The 17,871-nt window shown below is 43.8% G+C and overlaps 2 protein-coding genes across 2 annotated transcripts in view; both read left to right on the top strand.

Moving 5' to 3' along the window:
• Window positions 1–180: 180 nt before the first annotated feature.
• LOC142563295 (venom metalloproteinase antarease TserMP_A-like) lies at window positions 181–8,232 on the top strand. Its single transcript, XM_075673849.1, has 5 exons — window positions 181–378; window positions 4,749–4,912; window positions 5,008–5,097; window positions 7,955–8,081; window positions 8,141–8,232. Exons 1-5 carry the CDS (start codon window positions 297–299, stop codon window positions 8,230–8,232), a joined length of 555 nt encoding a protein of 184 aa, XP_075529964.1. The 5' UTR covers window positions 181–296.
• A 54-nt stretch (window positions 8,233–8,286) lies between these two features.
• The window catches only part of LOC142564774 (A disintegrin and metalloproteinase with thrombospondin motifs like), a 34,493-nt gene continuing 24,908 nt past the window's right edge, over window positions 8,287–17,871 (top strand). The window contains exons 1-3 of the mRNA XM_075675927.1: window positions 8,287–8,415; window positions 11,265–11,336; window positions 15,774–15,916. The gene's annotated coding sequence lies outside the window, so the exon portion shown is untranslated. The remainder of the gene's footprint in view (window positions 8,416–11,264; window positions 11,337–15,773; window positions 15,917–17,871) is intronic.

Here is a 17,871-nt window from a genome sequence, read left to right as displayed (position 1 = left end):
TTAGACCGAAATATCGGTCCAGCGCGTGGACCTGCGCGTAGACCTGGCTTGCCTACACTGCAGCTGCCAAAATGACACGCATTCTGATCTGACCTGGACTGCTGCTGTCCTTTGGGCAGCAACTAAATTTGACCTATTGAGCTAGGTTCCATTTCAATGTAGGTTGCACGACAACACAAAAGAAAAATGTGTGTTGGCGATGGGCAGTAGACGTTCTTAGTCACGCAAATTTCGACCGAAGTGTTACAGAAGAAAGCGCCGCACTGTTTTCCGCATTCTTTTCTTTTTGCGACAGAATGTACGTACCAGCTGGCAACCACATCTACCGGCTGATTGCCTTACTGGATATTGTAGGAGTAGTGTTCTCTCAACTGAACGGTATGCAACCCCAGCTACAGTAATTGTTTTCGCGCATTTCACCGCCATGTGTCGTTATTTTTGTTGCTGTTTTTTTTTGGGGGGGGGGGGGAGGTTCGGGCGAATACAGCTTACGTTGAGCCCAAGTGGATGTGCCAATAACAAATAAGGAAGTCGCCTTTACGTTGTGCAACATCGGAGTGGTGTGTGAGAGACGCTTTAAAAAATAGCGTCCATTTGATACTTTTCAAAATTGTTTCGCTCGTCTGTAAAGTGTTTCGGAAACGAACACCAAGTCGCATGTTCGCCTTGATGAAGCATGTCTGTCGATTAGCTGGGTGAAAATTACTTATAAACTTACTCTATAGGAACGACTGAGAGACAAGATTTAATAACGAACTTTGTTCACTCTGATCGTTATACGGAACTAACTGCTCGGTATAGAACAGTGACAAATTGAAGGCAGAAAATACTTATGGCGTTTGCCGTATTATGCATATTTGAACATGTATTTTAATTACAACATTTTGCATTCAATCTCCCAGAGCCGACGTACCCCCCTTTTTTCATATCCGTTCTGGCGAAAATGTCGTTTGGAAAACAGAGTGAGGAAACCGAAGGTTGTCGCAGAGACCTTGGACAACGCCACTGCCCGCTTCGATGGCTGGAGCAAAAAGTTTGGAGGCGAGCTGCTATATATTCAGTGAGAGGTGAAGACGGCTCGAAGTAGACGAGGCTAATGCTTGAATCTCCATATACCATTCTTCATCGCCTCGTAAAATCTCCGCTTTAAGGTTTCACCAAAGACCAAGTGGATTACGCGAATGAAGGGACTGCCAGTGCAGGGTTGCATTGGGACCATCCTTGCCATTTCTTGCGTTTAAAATTTGCAGCCAATGCAACCCAAATATTGCAATCATGGCCGATAGGCGAAACATATAAAACGCTGAATATAACGCTTCAAGTAAGTTATACGGAAAGGCACGCGTGAAGCGCCTATCAAAATAAAGGCGCCGAACCCCCCCCCCCCCTCACACGGCTCACTCTCGCACTTGTCCTCGCACTCATGGGAAGTCACTTCACGTGCACTGTTCGGTGCGCTGACCGTGCCTGCAACGTCCACACTAGGACGTCACAGCAGCGATGGCGGAGCAGACAGCATAGGCGCGGCTCTAACGTCCGTTTATTTGCTGCGCAGTACAATTATGGGTCTTAATGGATTTGAAACATACATAAAAGTAAATGGGCTTATATGAACTTTTGCAAATATTTTTACCTTTTTCTTCCAGCAGAAATTACCCTCCACTAATACTGGACCTTAGTTTTGATTTTCTCTCGTGTGAATGCGTCTGGGTTAATTTTTTTTTTTGATGAGGACATGCCGATATGCAGGGCGATACGCAGTGACTACATAAAGTTGTATGACACTGAGTCTGTGACACTGCGGCTACCAGAGGCAACAGCAAATCAATAAGTCTTTTGCTTGAACCAATCACTCCTTCTCCATCTGGTCGCTTCACAAATGCTAGTGGCGCAGCTTTGTAAATTAAACAACAATGACATTGCAAGAGTTCTGCTTCAGCGCCACCCAACAAGAACATAATCCTGTGCATTAATTGCTCTAAGTACTCGCAGATACTTTATTATTCATTTGTAAGAAAAAAGAAAGCCTTCAGAACTGCCGTGGTCATTTAGGTCTGAAGAATGCCATATAAAGGTGCCACTCCACAGCTGCGGCTCAGTGCATGTCTTCAGTGTTCGAGCAATTGCATGACACGTATAAACCTACAAGTATTCAATGATTGCTCTGCTAACGTGGAACCAGAATCTAGTGTTCCGGCTTTCGTGGTACGGTCCCTGGCAGCCTCTTGGGCTGCCTGGCTTGAGCGGGTTGTTTCTAGCACAGCAATCGAAAAAATTAGCGATTGAAATCGCGTTGCAGAAACTTATACCTTGCCCAGTAAAACCATTACCAATGTTACTGTAATGAAATGCAGCAGTTCAGGCATTGCAGCGAGATTTTGACGTGGCAGTTGCTTACAGAGGCCTTTACGAAAGATCAAGCACCTATGCAGTTTGAGAGTTTACCTGAACTTTCAGTAACTTCCAACCATGCTTCTATCACACATCGGTTTGTCCGGTAATCAAGACGGTGGTGTTCTTCCACGCCAAGCACTGAAGTGCCTGGCGACTGCGTAAATAAGGGACTTAGAGGATTCGAACTGCCCTTATTACCCCGTGTTCGTACCCGATCAATGAGAACGCCGCCATGGCCAAACAAAATAGGAATTTCGGCCTCACCAACGTGTTGTTTCTGCAAAGTCCGCGGTGATATAAAATATTTTATTCCAGAATGCCCCGAAATATTGGTCGAGTGTGACACTCTACTTGACAGACAAGAACATAAAGTGGCTCCGCGTGATCGCATGGAGGAATTATTCTTGCCGAAAGGACAATGCATTTTAAGTAGAAAGGTGTTTCGCCTACTCCCGATATTTTTAGTGATACTGGTCTAATGACCGTGTGGCGAAGTTTACCATGATAACGAGACGCTGGGGAGGAGAAATTGCTGGCCTGCCGCTGAGAGGCTAGACCCACCCGAATCTTGCTCCTCCTGCTTCTCCAGGCGAGAGTCGCTCCGGTGCGACATCTTTGCAGGCGAAATGAACATGTTAAAGAAAATTCGGAGTCACAGAATGCACGCACACCGTATTTTGCATTTGGTCGGTAATGCTTAAAGCGGTTGTACGTTTGAATGATGGTTGCCTGTTTTTCGCGATGCCTATATAGACAGCAGTGTCGAAAATAGATTGATAGCTTTATCCTAACTACCGCGACATTCAAGCTCACAGCTCGGGAAATTACCTTAAAGAAACATTCTATCTCAATAACTCCGTAACCAGCAGCACAAAATCGACACATATTTGTGTATTAGGTGTGCAACAAAGATGTTCACGAAGATAGCCGTAATCTTGCACGCAATACAAGGCAGCCGAGGTACTAGAATGCAGAAATAAATGCTCAAGAGCCTACGAAGTAGGTGGGTGGAGAAAGTGCAATTATTATCCACTGATAAAACATTCAGAAGTAGAAATAACAACAGAGTGCTTTAGATTTGTACTTAGTAATGCGATTACGTTACCCGTCCCATCAGGCAGAAAAGCCGGTGTTGTCCGGAACAAGTGGTCCCAAAATCAATGTGACGTCATCAGCGTCTTGTACGACGTCAGCGGTGACGCAGGAGATAGTACATGGTAGAACAACGTTAACTATACGTAATTATGGCTCATTAATATTACGGTACAAGGTGGATTAGAATGAGTTATTATGAATTAAAGTTCGAACGACTTTATGTGAGGATACCTTAACCTGGACAAAAGTGAAGTAAGGTGAAGTAAATTGAATTAATGGGAAGTTAATGACGGTGAATCAAGGTAAATTAATGCGGAATAAAGTGGATTAAGGTTTATTAAGTTCGGTACAAATTAGATAAAGGTTTATGAAGGTGGACTAAAGTAGGTTAAGGCTGGTACAAATTAGAACAAGGTGGCATAAGTTGCAATAAGTAAGAGTTGTGAAGGATTCGTGACTATGTACTACGTCACGTATCATAGGCACAACCAATTAACTAAAGAAGTCAGAGTGCTTCCTCATTCAAATCATGTATGAACAGTTAGGTGACTGTAAATTTGTATAACAGAAATTTGAGCAATTTTTGCTATTGTAACTGTATTCGTTCTTACTGCTGAAACCAGTGCAAATGTAGACCATGGTATTTTATGTCATATATCTTCCGTGTACCGAGCGTATATTGAGGTAGTCTTTTTCTATATATAGGCTCTAAAGAGAAGCACGATATTTGTTTAGACTGATAAATTATCTCTGAAAATTATCTCTAGTTTCACTAATTTATCAGTTATGCCTTGAATTTTCCAACAATTAGTAGGGTCGATATGTCAGTTGTTAAGTTTCTTGCCAACGCCCCAGTACCAGTACGTCAGCGTGACGTCAAATATTACAAGGTATTTTGCCGGATTTGAGTCGTTGTGTCTCGCTAAAAGAGTATGAAACTTGTCATGCTCGGCCTTTGGCTCCTTTATAAGGCAGTGTAGTATATGAGCACCTATAAGCAACTAACTAGGCCCGAGCCTCGGCCCACCGAAATTTGTGACGTCACGGCGGGCTCGTGCGAGCCCGTAAAGGCGGTGTCGCCACCAGGTTTCGTTCTTTCGAACTTTCCTTGCTTACAATGCCTCTTTTCACTGTAAGATTGGCTTTCTGGCGTTTTAGGAGCGCAATTTCGCAAGGAAGTTCAATTTTTTTATTCCACAGTGTTCTGTTAGTATACAGGTATAAATGACACTACGCAATCACTCACTTCGCTCACACAGGCGGCCGCATTGTATACCCGGAGTTATTTCGGAGCCGTGAAGCAGATGGTGGCTGCTTGCTGAAGATAACAGACGACATTCTACTTAAACTTAAAAAGAGTTCGGTTCTTGAAAGAGAGTTCCTTGTGAGGACGTACTCCGACGGTATACCTGTGCACACCTATGTAAGTGAGTAAAGCTTACACCTTTTGAAACAAGGCACGTGTTTGTGGAACACCAGTCGCAGCGAAAGCTTGTCGTTCGCTCTAATTTTTTGCAGATGAGCGGACCTTACCTTGAGGATGACCTTTATCACGATGAAGCATCAATGGCGTCTGTTACTGTCTCTTACGACAGTGGCCTTAGAGTGGTTTGAAGTCTTCTTACAACCTGCTTTCACTTGCATACCTTCCACTATATCTATCAAATGATGTGAAAAAGACTAACCGGATTTCCCAACTGATTAATGATGCGTGTAGGCAATTTTTAGACATGTGATGTTGCGATAAGGAATGTCGTAACTTCAAACATTAATCTTACGTTGTCCAAGAAAACACACGTGCTCGTCTTTCTTTCAGGGCAACACTGTTAACACGTTTGGCGTAATCCAATTCTTGCTTCTTATGTTTCTTATCGCATTTGCCGCAGTGCACTTGTTGAAACCAGAAGAATACTAATTTACATAATGGACATACGGGCATATGCGTTTGTAGTTGCCTATGCAGAAATGAGAGCATCCCAGTCATTTCAAGGAAGAAAGTGAAGTTGCACTATTCGTCGCGACATTGATGACATCGCATTTTTTGCTGCATCGGTAGATTTACATGCTTCGTACCAAATTCTACAGTCCTATAAGACCCGCCTAGAATTGTGGTTTGATGGCATTAAGCTCTCTCTTATAATATCGGAAAATGCATCATTCTAATTTTCCGTCAAAGCATTCCTGTAGAAATTACGATTGTTTATCGACAAGAGATAATCCAGCAGGTGAATTTACTTACACATGTGCGAGTAATGTACACCGAAAAGATTATTTGGAGTCCGCGGGTAGAACATATTAGCTGAAGGGGAGCAAGCGCAGTGGGAACGCTGCGTAGACTTAACAGCAACCGATCAGAATTGCTTTGGTATGCCCAAGTTATGATCTATTGCTTGTATGTTCGCCAGATAATAGTGTTCGGCTGCATTTTGTTTTCTGGTGGACCTGCCTAGGAAATTTGGTGTACGGTTCTGTTAGAACGAGAGGAATTAGGTTTATGCCTTGGGCTTCCTTATTTTGTCGCTAATGATATCTTATATCAAGAAGCACTGCCGCCTTTTCTCCTCATGCGATTTCATATGGTGAAAGTAGAAAGTTTCCTCAAAATATATTTATCACCATATAAGAGGTCACAAGATGTTTTATTAATGAATCTGCCGCATTTTCAACCATACATAGTATTGCTCAAGTTGCCCTGAAGTTGTTGTCGTACAGAACTATTGGACCCACTAAATGTTCACCTCTGCGTGGTGGCCTTTCTAATTTCCTCTGTTCTAGTCGCTAAAACTGAATTCAATTATATTTTTTCAAACAATGATCAACATTTGTCCGATAAATATCTGTATAGTATATTGGAAGACCACCTTACACACCTGGATAGAAAGACCGTGATAGCAACTGATGCTTCCGTCTGTGAAGGAAAGGTCGGTGTGGGCATTCTATCGCCATATCCAAATTGTTTTTTTTTCATTCGGCTACCTGATCTCACGCTTATCTTTCAGACAAAAGTATTGGCAACTGCTTTAGCATTACGCAACTTACTACCATCTCTGTCATCAGCCGTAATTTTAACTGATTTTCTGTCTGTTGGTTCTTCACAAATCACGTCCTAATTGGCAAATTTATTAAAAGCTGCCCATTCTCTTCTCCCAAGGCTTTTACGTCTTGTTCGTGTAATATAGGTGGCAGGCCACAAAGCTCCAGCCTTGAACAAATATACCGATGCACTGGCTGTAGCATGCCACGATGGTCCTATAACCCCCATTTAACATACGTCAGCTTTCATTACTGTGGCACGCTTCGGAAAATATACTACTGGAAATAATTTCGCACATTCATCATCGTCTTCATCTGATTTCCCGCATCTCAATTTTCCTTAGTACGAGTACAACAAATGGTGCTCCACCAGAAAACTTGAAACAACGATTGTCAGACTTCGGTTCCCAGTCTCCCCCCCCCCCCCCCTGAACCTTTACCTCCACAGGACTGGTGTGTCTAAATCACCTTTGTGTCCTTTATGCAATGAGAGTGAACTCTCATGAGAGTGAACAGGCCGCCGGTTCATTATCCAAAGGAAAATATTTTTAGAAGAACTCTTCCAAAACCATGGCCTGAACTTCACTCTGCCATTACTTCTTTCCTTTGGGGCTACCGTGCTGGGCTACAGCTACAGGAACGTTTGTTAAACCCTATGCATCTTTCGGCGTGAGGCAAAAATAACTGCATGGCAAAATTCTTCATAATATTTATTAAGCTCGAGTAACCTTTCTTTTGCAATACCGAAAAGTTTGATCATTAATATCTGTAACAGTAGACACACTATGAATGCCATTTACGTGATACTTATTTATGTTACCTTACTTTCACAGAAAAATTTGTTTTTTTTTCACCGCCCAATTTATGGCTGATTCCCCAGGATGCTTTGCGTCATTTCACTCGAAGAGAAGAACTAGAACATTGTCATCACGGTGTCCAAATATGATACACACTAATGCTGAAACACTATAACACGCCTTGTCCCTTCGGATTAATTTTTGTTACGTGGCATCAACCTGGTGAGTGGACTCACAAGTGATAGCAATGTTTTAACTAGAACATTCAGTGGCCCATATTGCTGACAGAATAAAAAGTGATTACTCACTCATTTAAATGCAGCCTGTTTTGTTGCAAAGCCGGACACGCGCTCTGTCAATCAAGTATTGCGGGATGTGACTAGTAGCGAAGTACAGGGGCGAAGCACGTGTAAACAATAATGAGTTCTACCTCTCGCAGTTTGGAGTCGCAGCGCTTGGTGATATGCTGCCTTTGCACATTTCCTTCTTTCCGTACTCTTAGACGCTGTGCTCAGAATGAACATGAGCCTGATACCATATCTGTTTAACAATACTTGTAGCTAAGTAGCGCTCGTAAATAAACCCAGAATACTGCGTTAACAGTAATATGACCCTTCTTTTAACTATTTCTGCAGGAAGGCATAGTCACCCCGCGAATGCGTATCGCACCGCTTTCGACACAGGAACGAAGCGCCGACGGCCGTGTTGCGCACGAACTGATAGAAATTCAAGACGAGCTAACAAGTGACAGTGGAGATTACGGTACGAACCAGTCGTCTCTATCAGGCTTTAATTACCGAAAGATCATTTCTCCCTTGCAGACGTCGCTGCCTATCCAACCGAGCGAGCTTTCAACCGCGCCACGGGGAGAAATGGTACGTCCGGTTTAGCACAACCATTCATACAGCTATAATGTTCAATTCTCACTGCTCCCCCATCCGGGGACATTATCTTCATTTCAGAAAGTATCCATATTTCGGAACGATCTTCTAAAACTATACGTCCCGAACTTTTCGTTGTGGTGGACTCCCTGTTCGCAAAGGTTTTCAGCAGTACAGCCAACATAATTAAATACGTCGCCATATGCGTAAACGCTGTAAGTAGATAAATTAGTACACTCATTTTAAGAGCTAGCGGAATTTTCGCACTGCTCACTTTTGTTTCTCTTTTTTTAATTCCTTATAAGACCTTCTCATTGTGCCAACTGTAGTGCTGAACAAGTAGCGGACTGCGCAAACTACAAGGAGGGTGGAAAGACACATTGCACAAAGCACAGTTCGCTCTGTCCTTGCTTTCTGTCCGCCCTCGTCGTATTTTACACAGTACGTCAATTATTCAGTGTGAAACAACTAGTCCGCGACAGAGTACTTCTGTATCTATAGTTTAGCAGAAGAATAACAAAGACGTTTCTCGATGTCACTGACAAAACTCAAATGATGTGACAAATATTATCTCTAAAATAGAGTCGCGAAATAAATTTGCCTGCCCAGTGACTTTGCAAAACAATTACTGCACTCGCTCGGCAAGTCATGTTGTCCGCATACAGACTGTTTCAAGTTAGCACGTGTATGTTAGTTACTACCGCATGCAAGCAACAGTGGAGAGGACTTTAATGACAATAGCTGTTTTGTGAAACATATACGGGTCTTTGCATACTGCTGTTTTATTCACACCAAAATGCCGATGAATGAAAAAAAAGACATCCTTCACTGGGGGCCACGTTCAGACTAGAGACCTAGACCACACTTGGTTCCAATAGTGTGGACCGTGATTTGGCCATCAAGAGGCTTATCGCGAAGACTTATATCCAAGTCATAAAAGGCAATTTCTATCGCGATAGAGCCTGATCGGAATCGATTTCTTTGGTGGCGATTGGTTGCCTGCCGCAGCCTTCTCGAAGGAGCCGATCACGATCCAGGAATTCGATTGCGTTCGTGCTCAACCACATATCGAAAATGTGTCGCGCGACTGCGGCATAAATAGTCATGGGATGTAAGCTGTGCACCACAGTAGTTTCGCTGCGCTGACGGAATGACAGGAGCGCGTTACGAATCTCGGCGCAGCTCACTGCGTATGCTTCGTGTGTGACAAGAGGCTGGTGTTTAAACTGTTTGAAGGCCTTGTGCGACCACGAAAATACGATTTGTTTTTCTATACGCTCGTATTCATTATGTAAACAACAAAAAATTTGAAAGACGTGCCTCGGAAAATTTCAGCGACTCAGTAGTCTCTGTATACAACGTAATAAGGTATCTATGCAGTTGCAGCTATATAAAATTTGCAGTGTAATTCAATAGAGGAAGCGTGGATTCTACAGTCTATAGCCACTTCATCTCACTCACTTTCCTAATTTAGCATTGTTTCACTTTTTCTTGCTTATGCCTGCCTTTGTGTAAACGAGTAACTAACGCGCAAGACGCCATTTTCATAATACCTTGAGGAATCAAGTAAGATTTCAGTGCGGAAACTACACCGTGCTTTGACAGGGATAATGAATATACCTGATATTATTCACTACATTATCAATTTTGCAGTCACCTTCATAACGCGTGATATATAAGTTTATGGCGTAGCCTGCAGGCTTACTATGATGAGTTGACGCGGTGCTTTCAACAACTCTCCGTAATGTGATCAAGCATTCTGTAGCACCTTTAGCTTGTCTAATAAGATCCAAATTAAGGCACAATATACCTCCTTATTTCTGCATTACATAGCCCTAACACGTTGGCTCAGTGATTCTGGGTCACAACATACCGGGATCAGTTTCCGACAACCGAGGCAAGGACGCTTCTTTATGGGGCATTTTCACGTACCCGTTGTATGTCAGGCATTGGGTGCGCAATAAAATGTGATATACGGGGTCTACAATTATCAAGTTGATGAATCTAGCGGTGCTCGCAGCCGAAAAGGAACTGGAACAAACGGCAAAGAGAATATTCAGAGCACGCTGAAACATCTAATGAACACTGTACGCCATGTTTGTTCCTGACGTTCGAAACGCCCTCTGCCAAGTCCGCTGTAAAGCTGCTTTCCGTACTCGAGTCGCTCATTGCGTCTTACGAAGCTCTGTTTTATTCCTTCGGTGCTCGTCAATGTCCTGCAGCTGTTTACCAACGTTTCGATGGCGTCACAAGTCGTTTGTGAAGATGCGCAACTATCTTAATTGAAATACGTTCTGGAACAATTCGAGAGCATCCCTCAATTTGTTAACATCCCTCCGTGCCTGCATAATGTCATTAGCATGGCTGCAAGGTGGCGCCTCTAGCGTCCCTCTACACTTCCCTTGTTGGCCCTCGCCTTCTCTTTCATTTTCTTTTACCACTTTCCCTTGAGCACTGTAGCAAGCATGAACACGCTAGCTAACGAGAACCTCCCGCACGTTTCGTTAAATAAGATCTCTCTCTTCTCTTTTTGGGGGAGGGGGCGCCCTGTACGCTTTCCCTCAGAACCGTCTATCGCTCAGAAACAAACCGCTTTACGGAACAGCCAGCGAATAGCCACAGTGCATTTTGATGATAAAGGAGGCCTTCGGTATGCTCACGTAAACATGGATTTCATAGAGAATTGCTGAGCGTTTACTTGCCATAAGATTGAATCGTCTCTAGCAGCCACTGCCAAGAGAGCGTTTACGGCCATGAATTCTAAGTATAGGGACCCAAAGAAAATTAACTCTGTTTTAAGGAGCAGGAAACGTTCATAAAGAATGCGTACGAAGAAACTGCTTTCTATACTCTGATTCAGTTAGGCATAAAGAGTCAGTGCTGATGATTTTGTTACGAGAAACACAAAAAAGGGCATAATTTTTGTAGAAGTTTAGTCGGGTTCGTCTGAGCACAAAAGTATTTCTTTACGGCGTAAACATTCTTTCATTGGTTATTGTGCGGTTACGCTTATTCTCATACTTTATGTGTCGTCAACGCTCTCACAAACGTGACGTTTTCTCAGATAAACCTGAGGTACTTGGGAGTTACTGATCCAAAAGTCAAGCACAAACTTGTCGGGCTGGAGGCTACAACGGTAAGCGTTTCTGCTGCATAATCGAATATCTTTATCTAGTTTTTACAAAAGAAAAAATTGTGGTACGAGAGAAAAATGGTAAACGTTCTGTTAATTAAATTACGCCTTCAGAGTCAGAGTCCTTGTTCACAACTATAGTTTGCTGTGCATTTATTAGACAAAAAGTGTTCATAACCGCAGGTGAAAGCCAGTCATGGTGTCACACGCACTTATGACGAAGGGGCCCGGCCAATGGGAAGCAAAACAGACGAACGAGGAGCTTTATGAATCCAACCCTAGGCCAATAATTTCTGATGGCCAGCTCGATGTCATTGCTATGCGGCCACGTTCTACTTTATTTTACCTTGTATAGAATACTCTGCTTTTATAGACCTGGGGTTCCATGTGATATCTTCATGATGACCTTTCTGTAACAAACGTTTCTCGCAACTGGCATTATATGGCTTTACGGGGCTGTTTCACGCATGTGTCCATGAATGGTATTGCGTATGGGCAAAATTCGCGGTGAGCGCCCACCGCGGAAATATCGAAAACATCTCGCGCGGGCTCGTTGCTCTGTACGTTGTGTTTGTTATACATTTGGAGGCTTAAAAAAAGAGCCTCCGTGGCACCACGATGTGCGTACTCGTAAGAAGGAATTTATCAAGATGCAGTCTTTTATGTGCTAGCATACCTGAGCCGCATCTGAAGTGTCTCTACTTATTCGCCAAAGAGTGGCAATCAGATGTCTAGTTTAGCAGTGCTCGTTTCCGAAATTACCATAAGAAGGAGCTCCGGCAGCATCGCACGAGTCAAGGCCTGTCGCTACATGTAATTCTTTGTTGCACAAGCCGCTTGTTGCAGCTTTCGCACGTACTTAAAGTGTTATTGAGCGTGTAAACCGTTTGTAAGTTAATTGTTTGGAGGAAGGGAATAAAAAATATCCGCTACCTCACATGGGAAGGCTACTATGTGCTAGTAGAGGTGTTCGGGCAGAAAGAGATAAATTTCTATTAGGGCCAGTATGGGTGGCGGTGTGTAGCCCCATGATCTCGCTCGTGTTAATCGCCAAGAGCGAATGGTTCTGTCGCACGCTGTGTCCAAACATCGCCAAATATACCTGAGAATAGCCATTATGAGCATTCAACTGCAGAACAAAATCAATTTTGAGATATACGAATGAGACGTTTTTACCCAAATGTGATGCAGCGTGAGAATATATGGCCGTGCGCTAGACACTGCGCTTGACGGCTGGAGATTTGTTCATTTGCACGTTTTTCATTCCTTCATCTTTTGCTCAGTCTTAAGTACCTGGCAAGAGGCACCCTGCACGTGCCAACTCCTTGGCCTGCACTTTCAATAAATCTCGTCTCTACATAATATTACAACACATTCGGCCGCGCTATACCATGTAAATAACCTTTTTAATGTCTTTCCGCTTTCTGTGTACTACAGTTGTGTACTGCGGGCCTCGTTACTCCTGCCGATGTTTAGGCTTTCGCGCCTCTTTGCTACAGTTGAAACACGACGGCACAGCGCAAGGCAGGTGATTGAAGCGTTGTTTCGAGTGTAAGAATGCCAAACGCTAATTCAGAGGCAACGGGTTGACGTGGCTGACAAAGTTTAAAGTAAGGCAGTTTGGTGCAATAGTATTGGTGGCATCGCGCGTTCGTCTTGCTTGTAATAGGGTTTCTGTTATCGTCTTTACTTTTCCTTCAGTTTGCTCTCCAGTGTGCTTAGTGATGGTGCGAGGATGTCCAATGTCACCAGCAGCGCGGTCACGTTTAGTTGATTGATCCTCTTTCCCTGTTTGAGCTTGCTTCGGAAGCATAAGAAGAAGAGTAATACATACCTTCAGTGTTACAACTTAAAACGATTTTCACCTGTTTCTAGTAAACCTCTACCATTAGCCGGCCATTACTGGTTAAGTTTTTTCGGGCCGCGCTCATTCCACCTGTCTGTCAGGAGTCGTCCCACGGGTCGTCACATAAACTACGGAGACATCTTATCCTGTATGACGTGTACGCACTCAGTATGCATGGTGAGGCCAAACAAAAGCAAATATATATTACGGATTGTACGCCTCTTTCGCTATTAGCCATCCACTATTGGTCCAAACATTATGGGCTGTACTGACTTTCCTGTCTGTCAGGCCGCATCACAAAACCACAAGAACGCATCAAGTCAAAGTGATCTTTACGCACTAAAAACGCGTTGTATAATGCTAAACAAAACTGAAGTGTTCTTTTTTTTTGAGTAGCCGTAGAACTGTCTCATTCCGAAAGGATTAGAAAATGGCTGCCCACCGACCATTCTGGACGTGGCTACTGGAAGCTACTGGCGAGAATATATTTCTTTTTGAATAAGAAACTTTTTTTTTTGCATCGCAGTATTACGTTGTGCAGCCTCTTCGGCACAAATACGACATCGCTTAGCCAACTCTTCTTCGCCGACGATCCGTTTTAGCGCCATTTGAACTCACCGCTGCATGCTGCCACCGTTTTAGACTAGCCGCCGCAGACTAAGTGGAAGCGGACCAACCACAGACGCCGGCTTGCCTCTGCTGAGCGGTTATCAACTTTCACTGCGCTAGCTCGGGTCCATCGAAACCCACTCCACTTCTGCGTGCTCCTCACGACTAGCCAGCCTAAGGCAAGTTATTAGGTAATCTGTCAATGTAGGCAACATTATTCGCTTTGAAAGCAAACAAGAGTGGCCTCCTATAAACGAACAGAGTAGTTGAATGAGGGGCTCAAACAGCGCGCTGATTCACTGCCCAATATTTACGCAAGTTGTTACCAAAATTTTACGTTAAGAAACTAAAATAAAACTGAAATGGCATTGCTTTACCTTACATTTGCCTTACCTTTGCCTTATCTTTACCTTTACCTTTACCTTTACCTTTGCCTTACGGACGTCCAGTGTATCTCTAGTAGAAACTCTGAAGCCTCATAGAGTGCAACGCATAACAAATCAGCGCGTTCAGAAGAATCAAACGCGTGCCCGCAGACGTGGGGCACTGAAACACGTGGAATAACGGACTACACCGTAACACTTGAAAAGCGATTCCTAAACGAAACCTTGTGGAATGAAGATAGGTATCTTCAAACACGTCATTGAGCGCTAGTTAACCATTCAAGCCCAGTTCAATTGCGCTTTAGTCGTTGACTAAATACATGCTCGGCGCTCAGTACAGTAAAGTGCAGCTGCAAAAGAGGCGTGTATAACTACTCTGTGTTACGAAAATGCACGAAACCAGATGTTTCGTCGTAGCGTGGCTTACAGTAATTGCTAAAGTGCTTGTATTTTATGGCTTAGTCCTAATATCAGTCACACACAGATAATGCCCAGAAGCACGGTAGAGCAGGCAGAGCCGAATGAGCCACACTCATTCTGCTCAAAAACAACTGAATAGAAGATTACCCAGAACGCGCATAGTCGCACATGTGGCAGTGCGAATACTGGGTGGTGTACAAAAGCAACTTGAGACGAGAACGTCTGTTCAAGAACAGTAAACATAGTCGGGCGAAGCAGATGCAGCGCTTGCACTTGAAGACAACGACGGAAATCACAGCCGCTGTTATCTTCGCAACGACGTAACGCAAACGCGGCGTGAATATATAGGTTGCCTTAGAGTTACAAAAGGTTGCGTCAGTGCGTAACTTTGGGCTTAATCCACTCGTATGCGATTGCTATTCGTACGGCCCAAATCCATAATTTAGTGCCTGCGAAACGCGTTGGTCGTTGTATGGCCCATTTCTCACGCCGCAGCTAGGAGCTGAAAACACAGTCCCTCAAGTCCGCGTACCCACGTATTACGGACGTGCTGATGCTGCACCGCTGCCTATCGCGTAAAGAGAAGCCACGTGCAATGTTATAAAACATGAACAATATGAACATAGATGCATTTATAATGAATCCGCGATTGCAAAAAGTAAAAGCGAAGTGAATGCTTTAAGTGACACATCTTGAGAAATTATAATAATTCCATAGCCTAAGTAAACCAAACTGCTATGCTCCACAGACCGAGTTATTATAAAAAATATGCACAAACCATCGACCATGGCTGTCAATGAATAAAGGGAAAATGAGACATCCACCCGTTCGTAGCAATTGCTACAAAGGAAACCCATACGGGTTCCTCGAAAGAGGAACCCGTATGTCCTTTGTAGCAATTGCTACGAACGGGTGGATGTCTCATTTTCCCACTTTTCCATCTCTCCACCTTGCGGGTTTCCGCAGAACTACTACGTCATGGCTGTCAATGTACGCGAATAAGCTGAACGAACGGGGACGAAAAAAAAAGGGAGCAAGCGCAGAATGATTCGGTTGTAAGATCGAATAATTCTAATTGAAACTGTCATTTCTTCAGCGCCACTCCCTTGTCTCCCGTTTAAAATAACGAAAAGCTTGACTATTATTCTAACCACACGTAACTTTACTGCTAATTATCTTCAGACTGAACAAGAATGGTTTCTACGGAGAGTGACCCGGGATCCAAGATACGTTCACGCTCAAGGCACCCTTGCCTCTTTCCAAACTTACGTAACGCAAAATCGGGAGCTCTACAGTAACGCTGACGCTGTCTTCCTGTTAACAGGGTAAGTTCTATTATTTATCATTTTTAGAAATTGTGGAAAGCGCGCGTTTTTAGGGAAGCATAATTCATTCGCTTTTTCTAACATACATACGAAAGCACAGTACTCATGTCACCTCAGTTTCTAGCGTTTCTAGTGAGCAGTAATGTCCTCAACGGCAGCGTCTTTCTTTCACGCATAAGGATAGTGCAGAATGCGGCTGAAAATTTCAATAGGAATACTTGCGCAATCGGAAGCACAGTATTGCCTGGTATTGACGGCCACACGTGTACATGTTGAGTTGCTTTTGGGTTGCATGCATACCTGCACCACGCTATGGGATAAATATTCGGTGGCGATGAAGGTTCAGTTCCATGGCAAATGCATTGCATTTGCCCTTGCCCTACGCCTTAGTAAAGTGTTTATTATTCGCAATAAACACCTGTTTTCTTACATATTCGTGGTGATACCGTATTGAGGAATACATATGCCCCAAAACTATCACAATAAATAATGTAGAGGATCCCGTTGGGATAATCGATATAAGAGTTGTGTAGCATACGGCACTTTCGTTTACGGCACGCATGCGTAGGTATTGTAGCAAAGCGCGAAGTTATATAAATCTCACATGAGCGGGTGAAAGTTTAGTAAATTAATAGTAAGTAGACGAAGTAGTGAAGGTAGTAAACCCATCCCGAAATATTTTATGTGCCGGATAGAGCGAGAATAAATTTCCATACTTCTCGTGCATTTTGCACAACTGTCATTATAGCGCAAACGAACGTTGCACGGGGGTCGTATTCTGTGACGATCCACCTCGGCAGTACCATCGATTTGGGCGCCAGGCGCACCCTGATTGGCTGGTTGAGCAAAATCGGATCAGCTGATTGGCTGCTTGAGCACTACGGCATTCCGTTCTGCCGACCGTCGCCGAGGCGACACTGTCGCAGAAAGTTACCGTCGCAGAGTGCGTTCGCAGGCGCGTAAGTCACAGCCCAGCACACATCGACACATTTTGCATATTCCGTTTACCCATAAAGTAAGCGTGAAGAATCTAAAGTGCTAACTGGTGCCTAGTACCCCTAAAGATAGCATGATCCCTTGATGGTATCGTTGAAGCAACGCTTAGTCCTACTACACACCTACTAAAAGGCAGAAGAGCAACGGGTTATGGCCTAAATAGGCAAGCCTGTAATAAGGCAAAGAAAACAGGTAAAAAATATATTTAGTATAGTCGCCAGAACTGACAATTACGTCCATAGTCTCCAGAAACACAAAAACTGGAACGCTACTAGAAAAACTAGAAGGCTAAGCAATCTTTAGTTTATTTGTCATTATTATGCCGTTCCGCTAGGTACAAATCAGAGTAGAAGTAGGCTCTTACAAATTTTAAAGCTTGGCTATCAGTTAAGTTCTCAAACTCAATTTTGTTCCGATGGAGTAATGTGGAAGCGTACTAAGCGACGACAAAGAAACGGCGAGCAACGCACAAAGCGCTCTCGCAGAAGCGACATCCCGAGGCGCCTGAAGTTAGCTCACAGTTGGTAACTGAAATATAACGCGTGTTGTCCTATTATTCGCCGACGTAGGTCTTCTTGCGTGTTGTCTCCCTAAGGCTAATACAAGCTCACAGTTCGTACTTAAGTATTTGGTCTACTTAGAAAGTAAAAACCTCTTCTACGTAATTTTCTTTTATTTCATCGGATCGTTTGCCATACATCATACTATATCTATGTATATGCGTGCAGTCCCTGGTGATGAAACCACATACGTTTCCCGTAGGACTTGTCGTTCAGGATTCGTTTTAAAGCGAAAGCTTTACTGGCCGCGAACTTGCGATTTCGCCGTGGCGGTGCTCCGAGGAGGCACATGACGTCACAACGCGCGCCTCACCGCGGATATTTCTCTCTCTCTCTCTCTCGCTCCCTAGTCACTACTGCGCATGCACCACTAGTAGCACCGAGCCACAGGCATTCCGC

Source organism: Dermacentor variabilis, chromosome 11 (assembly GCF_050947875.1).
Source record: "Dermacentor variabilis isolate Ectoservices chromosome 11, ASM5094787v1, whole genome shotgun sequence".
NCBI classification, from domain to species: domain Eukaryota; kingdom Metazoa; phylum Arthropoda; class Arachnida; order Ixodida; family Ixodidae; genus Dermacentor; species Dermacentor variabilis.
The sequence above is the reverse complement of the archived record's forward strand: the minus strand, read 5'-3'. Positions and strand labels throughout refer to the sequence as shown.

Bases quoted from the DNA above. Each gene is read 5' to 3' on its own strand.
- LOC142563295 (XM_075673849.1), top strand. From the start codon at position 297: ATGTACGTACCAGCTGGCAACCACATCTACCGGCTGATTGCCTTACTG. The intron at 4,913-5,007 runs GTAAGTGAGTAA...AATTTTTTGCAG, and splicing joins GTATACCTGTGCACACCTAT to ATGAGCGGACCTTACCTTGA. The intron at 5,098-7,954 runs GTTTGAAGTCTT...CTATTTCTGCAG, and splicing joins ACGACAGTGGCCTTAGAGTG to GAAGGCATAGTCACCCCGCG.